The 8,039-nt window shown below is 43.5% G+C and overlaps 1 protein-coding gene across 1 annotated transcript in view; it reads left to right on the top strand.

The window, feature by feature from the left end:
* PPARGC1B (PPARG coactivator 1 beta) overlaps positions 1 to 5,483 on the top strand; it is a 78,161-nt gene extending 72,678 nt beyond the window's left edge. Inside the window, exons 11-12 of the mRNA XM_044659866.1 lie at positions 4,186 to 4,340; positions 5,250 to 5,483. Coding sequence (XP_044515801.1) covers positions 4,186 to 4,340; positions 5,250 to 5,353 — 259 coding nt within the window. The 3' untranslated portion in view covers positions 5,354 to 5,483. The remainder of the gene's footprint in view (positions 1 to 4,185; positions 4,341 to 5,249) is intronic.
* Positions 5,484 to 8,039: the final 2,556 nt, after the last annotated feature.

The following is an 8,039-nucleotide window of genomic DNA, read 5'->3' as shown; positions in this document are numbered from 1 at the left end:
AAGAAAGAAAGAAAGAAAGAAAGAAAGAAAGAAAGAAAGAAAGAAAGAAAGAAAGAGAGAAAGAAAGAAAAAAAGAAGAAAAGAAGAGAAAAGAAAAGAAAAGAAAAAAAGAAAGAGACCTCAAACCTGGAGGAAGAAGGGTTTACACTACCATCTGATGCTTGGAAGAACAGACCTGTAGGCTTTTGCCTTTCTTGGTACTGCCACCTCCTGCCCAAAAAGTCAAAGCCATAGAGGGCAGCTGGGTGGCTCAGTGGAGAGAGAGCTAGGCCTAAAGACAAGAGGTCCTGGGTTCAAATCTGGTCTCAGATACTTCCTATTGTGTGACCCTGGGCATATCGCTTAACCCTCATTGCCTAGCCCTTCCTATTCTATTGCCTTGGAACCAATACGTAGGTAAGGTTTTTTAAAAAAAGAAGTCAGAGCCAATCTCAAGAAATTAGGAAAATCTCAGATTTAAGGTTTTCTGCTTTTGCTGAAAGAGCCCAATAATACTTTAGCAGCCCTGAAAAGGAACAACTCAATTGGGACAGCCAGCAGAGAGGCAGCCCTACTCAGCAGGTTGATAGAGGTGCCTAGGAGAGGCTTCAAAGAGAAGTCATTGAGGAAGCAGTCTTGCCCATCAGTGAACTGTTCTTAAGGCCCACAGACCAGAGTCGTGAGTTATCCTGTGCACATATGGTCTATGTACAAGAGATGCCTCTTTTCTGTGATTCTGTAAGTTTGTCAACCCCCACCCCCAGTCTCGACATGGTACATCAGTAGGAGTGTTCTAAATTTATGGATGGAATGTTTGTTGTTCAGTCGTTTTTCAGTCATTTCCAATTCTTTATGACCCCATTTGGGGTTTTCTTGGCAAAGATACTGGAATGGTTTGCCAATTCCTTTTCCAGCTCATTTTACAGATGAGGAACTAAATTAAACAGGGATCCTTATGTGATTATTCTTACTTTACCTCCTGTTTAGTAAATATTTCTGATTAAGGGTTAATGGAGGGAGGGGATGCCTTTCGATTGGGAAATGGCTAAACAAATTGTGGTATTTGTTGGTGATGGAATACTACTGTGCTAAATGAATAATGAACTGGAGGAATTCCATGTGACCTGGAAAGACCTCCTAGAATTGATGCAGAGCGCAAGGAGCAAAACCAGGAGAACGTTGTACACAGAGACGGATACATCATGGCACAATCGAATGTAATGGACTTCTCTTCTAGCAGCAATGCAATGATCCAGAACAATTCTGAGGGACTTATGAGAAAGAACACTATCCACATCCAGATGTAGAACTGTGGGAGTAGAAATGCAGAAGGAAAACAGCTGCTTGATCTACTTGGTTAGATGGGGATATGATTAGGGATATAGACTCTTAAGTGATCACCCTTATGCAAATATTAATAATATGGAAATAGGTCTTGATCAATGACACATGCAAAACTCAGTGCAGTTGCTCCGCTCGTTGGCTATGGGAGGGGGGAGGAAGGAAGGGAGGGAAAGAACATGAATCATGTAACCAAGGGAAAATATTCTAAATGAATTAAATAAATAAATTTAAAAGAAAAGAAAAGAAAAAAAAACAAAAAACTTTAAACTCCTATAGAGACAGAGCTTCAGTTTTAGTTACCAGCCTCCCAAACATAGAAAGAAGTAAAAAATCGACTCATCATTTACCCTTTTCAATTTGCTGATGCCAACATTCCTCCTCGAGTGGATGTGGCTTATCTTCAAGAAGATATCATCTAGGGGCAGCTGGGTAGCTCAGTGGAGTGAGAGTCAGGCCTAGAGATAGGAGGTCCTAGGTTCAAACCTGGCCTCAGCCACTTCCCAGCTGTGTGACCCTGGGCAAGTCACTTGACCCCCATTGCCCACCCTTACCACTCTTCCACCTATGAGACAATACACCGAAGTACAAGGGTTTAAAAAAAAAAAAAGAAGAAGATATCATCTATCCTTTCCCTAATATATAAAATGCTTATCTTTAGATCATTATGGATTTTAACATGCTAAATCCTGGAGAAATTAGCTATGGTAACTTGAAGAGTAGAATTTCCTAACTACTGCTCAAAATCTAGGAACATCATGAAACTTCTATAGTCTCCTGGGCCTCAAAGCATATGGTTATTCATAGCTATGAAAGGACAAATAATTGACTGAAGCCTCTGGCTTTATATGATGTGATGAAAGTCCCATTTTCTCTCAGTTTCTATCTTTGTTTTTTGTAGTTAATTGACTAACCTTTATCTGAGATGGTGGATGAGGTGGCATGTAGAAAGTTCAAATGTTTTGTGCTCTTCTAAAGAGACTTTTCTTCCCCAAAGGTCTAAACTTCAGAATTGAATGGCATCAGTACATTAAAAATAGGTGGCTCAGTGGATTGAGAACCAGGCCTAGAGATGGGAGGTCCTGGGTTCAAACTTGACCTTTTTAGCTGTGAAACCCTGAGCAAGTTACTTAATCCCCTTTGTCTAGCCCTTACCACTCTTCTGCATTGGAACCAATACATAGCACTGATTCTAAGACGGAAGGTAGGGTTTTTTAAAAAAAAAAGGGTAATGGAGGGGCAGCTGGGTAGCACAGTGGATAGAGCTCCAGACTTGGAGTTAGGAGTTGCCGGGCTCAAATCTGGCCTTGGACACTTCCTAGCTGTGTAACCTGGACAAGTTACTTAACCCCCCATTGCCTAGCCATTGCTGTTCTTCTGTCTTAGAATTGATAAGAAGGTAAGAATTAAAAAAAAAAAAAGTTAATGGAGCTCAGCAGGCTGATTTTTTTCATTGGAAGACATAGTGATAGGAGCCTGGGAGTTAAAGTGACAATAGTAGAAGTATGTTCTTCCTTCCTCTGTTGTCCCTAGAATCCTATGTGACTCATAGCAATGTGACTGCACCACTCTGGGAACTCCCAATCCGACAGCATGCCAATTCAGTTGTGTTTCATGTCCTTTATGTTATACTGATGCGACATATGCCCTAATTGCTCTTCTCTGACTATAGCTTTAGTACAAAATTCATGTTGACCTGAGTCCTGGCAATAAAGAGACTCGAGTTCTATGGATGGAAAGAACTGTGTCAATGGACAGCATTGTCATTCCCATCATGATGACTAGAAGTGAAGACCAGGTTTTCATTTACACAATGCTCTGGATCCCTGACACCTAGGGAACTTCCTTAAAATAAAAACTATATAATAACTAAGGCTGCTACTTTATTGCCTGAGAAGAGATCAGATTCTTCCTCTGATGACCCTCAGAACACCAGGGTGGATGGTATGATCAGGAAAGACTAGTACCTCTGGTAGGCAGGCTTGCCAAAACCTTTTTAGCACTGCGCATCCGCCTTTGGGGTCCACCTTTCATCCCACTTTCACCTGTAGCCCCAAGAAACTGTAGCATGAGCAGCAGCAGCCACACCCTGATGAAAACTATCTTGGCAGACAAGCTAAGGAGGCTGACAAGCCTGAAACTCACTGGTGAGTCAGGAGGATATCTGCCCCAAGCCTGAGAGGATTTCCCCTCCAGCAGAATAAGTAGATGAGAACAGTTTGTTCCAGTGACCATGAAGGAGGCTGAAGCAGGCACTGTGGAAATCTTAGAGCTTAATCAGACTTGGAAGAGGTCATCCATTGCATCCTGAACCATCACCAATCATTCCACCTTTTTTCTTATCAAGGGACTTTGATGACTCTGGAAGGGAGAGTGAGATGGATGACTTTGTGCAACTCTGCCTCATTTCAATCCATGCAAAATTCAAGATATCACTCTGTGATCTCATCGGTCCTTTGTGAAGTGAAGGATGAACAACAATAGGACACTTGTCTTGGTTCCACTAAAAGTTTATTGTGGTGGAGACCTGATCTTGGAACTAAGAGATACTTGGGTCTGAATCTCATCTGACGCCATGGGTTGTATATATGCCTAGGGTTAAGTCACATAACCTTGGATGAAGTTGTTTCCTTATCTAAAAATGGGAATAATACTTGGGAGTACTTGTCTCCTAGGGTTGTTGTGAGGATCAGATGAGAGCATACGTGTAAATTGCTTTTCAGACCTTAAAGCACCATATGAATATCAGTTATTCATTCTGTTGTGCCTATTTTTATAGGCTACCTGAAGGCCAGCATTGACCAGTAGCAACTGTTGACTTCTCCTAATGGGTAACCTACAACTCTCCATTGCTCTGTTCTCCAGGGGTGAGAAAGATGGTTTTATTACCTATCGGTGTTCAGAGCACGCAGCCTTGTCCCTGAGGAATGGTGCAGCCCTGAGGAAGTGCAACGAGCCCTTCTTCCAATTGAGCTATGGGGGCGTTGGGCAATTCTTCTGGACCAGATGCACTAACTTTGGTAAGGCTGCAGTCAGTCCCCAAACTTGGAATACAAGGCTTAGCCAATTTTCCCCTTTGCCCTCCCCTATCCCATTCCCTGGGCTGTGTTCAGAGGGAAAAATTATGTTTAAAGAAACATCTATTATTTTAGGGCTTAGACAAGCCTTCTGTCTCCAAATGGATACTGATTTCACCACCCCTTCAAAAGGTCTTTGTGTCTCTCCTAGTCCTTTTAGTAGCTGAGGACACAAGGGTAAAAAGAGCAGAATTATCAGCCTCTAAACTGGATGCTATCCTCAGAGCCTAAGAATAGCTCATATTTCCCATGTTTACTTGCCACTAGGGGTAACAACAAAGATTCCATTTATAGGACTCATGACCTCCTCTGCTACCCAAGATGGTACCCCTTGAAATATGAACTGTTTCTCCAAAAGGTTTGTGACCATTTTAAACATAACTACATATGAACCTCCAAGAGTTCCTATACATTTAGGGATAGCCAGTTTAGGGTAGTGGAAAGAGCACCGTCTTAAAAGTAATAAGACCTGGATTCTAATTGTGGCTTTGTCATTTATTACAAATTCTGGTCCAATTCTTCCCTTTTTTGGATCTCAGTTTTCCCATTTATAAAATGAGTGTTAGAGCAGGTTTTCTCAAAGCTTCCTTCTAGCTCCAACTTTCTTTGAGGCAAAGAAAGACTTTTAGGGGTATTAGAGGAAGATGTTTGGGGACCCTTCCTAACCATAGAGGCTGACCTCAGAAAAGATGATCCCAGCCTCCCCCCCCCACCTCATCCTACCCTTTAGTGCCCCCCCCATCAGTTTGTGGTTGACCACAGTTAGCCATGGGCTGATCCAAGGTGGCGTGTGTCGTGCCACATGGCCTCGGTCCAGTCACTCACTCCTCCTCTTGTCCCTGCCCTCCTCAGATTCCAATATAGAAGAGGCCTCCCCGGCTTCGGTGAAAAACAAGTATGAAGCCATGGATTTTGACAGCTTGCTGAAGGAGGCCCAGAGAAGCCTACATCGATAACAGCCTTAACCCTAGAGGAATACCTCAATACCTCAGTCAAGGCCCTTCCAATATGTTTACGTTTTCAAAGAAATTAAGTATATGAAAAAAGAGAAAAAGAGAGTGAGAGAGAGAGAGAGAGAGAGAGAGAGAGAGAGAGAGAGAGAGAAACTGAGACTGCTGTCCCTATAAATCAATGTTTACATTGAACAAAGCTGCTTCTGTTTGTGAGTTTCCATGGTGTTGATGTTCCACTGCCACACTTTAGTATCCTCGCTTCAGATTGGTTGTTTCGGGTGCGTCTGTAAGCATTCTGCCACCCAGCCCCACCTCCCCCCTCACCCCCAACCCCCCGGTTCCCATTGTGGAGTTACAGCTGTGTTCCCATCACATTTTCTGTCTGTAGTGTGTGATGATAAAATCGTTACTTGTGAATAGAATCAGGACTATAAACTAATTTTTAATTGCAGAAAAAAAGTATATACTTAAAATACCATATTTATGGCTCAGATGTACTGTACTTCGAACTAATTCATTGTGCCGCTTCCTGGATCTCTAACTATGCACTGTAATGAGGTGCTCGCCACTGTGCTGATGGACTCCCGGCTGGCCCCGGGAGGGAGGGAAGAAAAGAAGGAAGGAGGGAAAGCAGGGAGGGGTCGAGACCCCATTGGACTTCATCTCCTCCCTGGAGCAGGAGGCTGGATGGACATTTGTGTGAAGCCTCCATCTGTCACCAGCCCATCTTCCAGACCTTATCCTTACCCATCCCAGTCCTCTCCATCTCTCTGCCCAACATCATCCCAGCCCACAACTTTGCACTGGCTACTTTGGGTGGTAGACCAACCGATAGCCTCCAGAGCAATGGCCAAAGGTCCAGAGTGAGACTGTGTCCCTGTTGGAAGTGGAAGAGTTCAGAGCAAGCCTTCACCTTGTGCAGTTTTAATCACAATTGGACCGGTTAGCTATGTCATATATTTGTTGTTATTCAGTCGTTATCTGACTCTTTGCGATCCCGTGGACCACAGCACGCCAATCTAGTCCATGGAGTTTTCCTGTCCATATGATACATGCCTGTGGCCTGAAAGTCCACTCTAATTCTCATTCACCCTCCTGTTTGCCTACCAGACAGGGAACTATGCCAAACTCCCCATAACCACAAACCCAGTAGACCCAGACAATTTTTGAGCACTTACAGACGTTAAGCTGCCACAAACAGTGATACTTATTGAAACTGCCCTTTTGCGATGAGAGCGATGGTGTGATGTAGTAGATATGAGAGCCAGCCTCAAAGCCAGGAAGTCTCAAGTCCGCTTCTGACACACGCTAGCTACATGAGTCTACACAAGTAACTCACTCTCTCGGCTGTAGGCAAATCTCTAAAGCTGTACATCTCGGAGAAAGTGATGACCTTCATTGGCAGACGGAGCCTCTTCACTCAGGAGGTCCTTATGGCAGTAAAATTACAGATCCAGTCCTTACCCCTAGCCTGTCTACCTGCAGGGTAGTTCCTGGGCTTTCTGAAGAGCTGATGCTAATCTCAGTGGTCTTCAAGGGACACCAGGCTACAGACATCCCAACTATGAGACGTGGACATTTGTTCACGGATGCCAGAAAGAACCTTTTGGGAATTGGTAGCTAATTTTCTTAATATTGTCAAAAGACTCAGATCGTAGAGCTTTGATAAAGAACATGCTTTTTGACTATCTGAGAAGATCCTAGACACACACACACACACACACAAAGTCAAGTGAGAAGGGAATCTTGGTGGAAGTTTCCCCTAGTTGAGATGATGCTTCTCCACTCTTTGTACCCAGTCCCCGAGAATCATTAGTCCTTATAAAATTTAGTCAGCGGACCGCTAGCCACTAGGTCCTGGACTGTTGTCTAGATTCCAAGTGGCCACGAACAAGTAAATCTCAGAAACTCTAGTACAGTGGCATGGACTCAGTAGAGGCCCTTTCTTCTCAGCTCTCTTTCATCTCCCTTCCATGAGGCAGGCCAGAAGTTGAGGGTTTTACCAGGCTAGAAAAAAACAGCATCAGCTCAGCACTGCCCATATCCACTACCTCTCCTACTGGGCCAGTAACCAGCCTGGGGAAGGAGGGTTCCCCCCAAATAGAACCAATCATGTCCAAACCCAGTTATCACAATTCTGGCGAGATTGTGGCTCTCATGGCAGGTTTTACCCAAGTTTTACATAGGAAACTGTTGCTAGCTAATGCTCAGTTCTTATCATTGGCATATCCTAGATAAGTTTGCCCTGACCAATGTCATTTCATGATTATATGCTTAATATGTTAATGAAATTCTGCTCTGACACTGATTATTGTGATATAATAATTTAAAACTTCGTTCCCTTGGCACCAACTGCCTCTTGGAATGGCATTTCACCTAATGCCAGAGAAATGGTTCAGAAAACCAATCAGCTAAACACTTGGGAGAGGATTCCTGGACTTTGTTGTAATACGATCTAGAAAAAATAGAGCAAGCATCATTTCTGATCTGAGGTGTGGTAACTGAGATCCTTACGGGTGAAATTACAATATTAACTCCTCCCTAGAGGAGGCAGAAAGCCCACCCGAATCACCATCACAATCCCACTTTATTCTAACTTGTGCCAAGAAGCACTTTCTGAGATTAAGCTACATGAATGCTATAGACTGGAAGAGGTGACATTCAACTGTGGGCTGATGGTACTCCTTGA

This window comes from Gracilinanus agilis, chromosome 2 (assembly GCF_016433145.1).
Source record: "Gracilinanus agilis isolate LMUSP501 chromosome 2, AgileGrace, whole genome shotgun sequence".
NCBI lineage: Eukaryota > Metazoa > Chordata > Mammalia > Didelphimorphia > Didelphidae > Gracilinanus > Gracilinanus agilis.
Note: the sequence above shows the minus strand (reverse complement) of the source record. Positions and strands in the feature narration are given on the sequence as shown.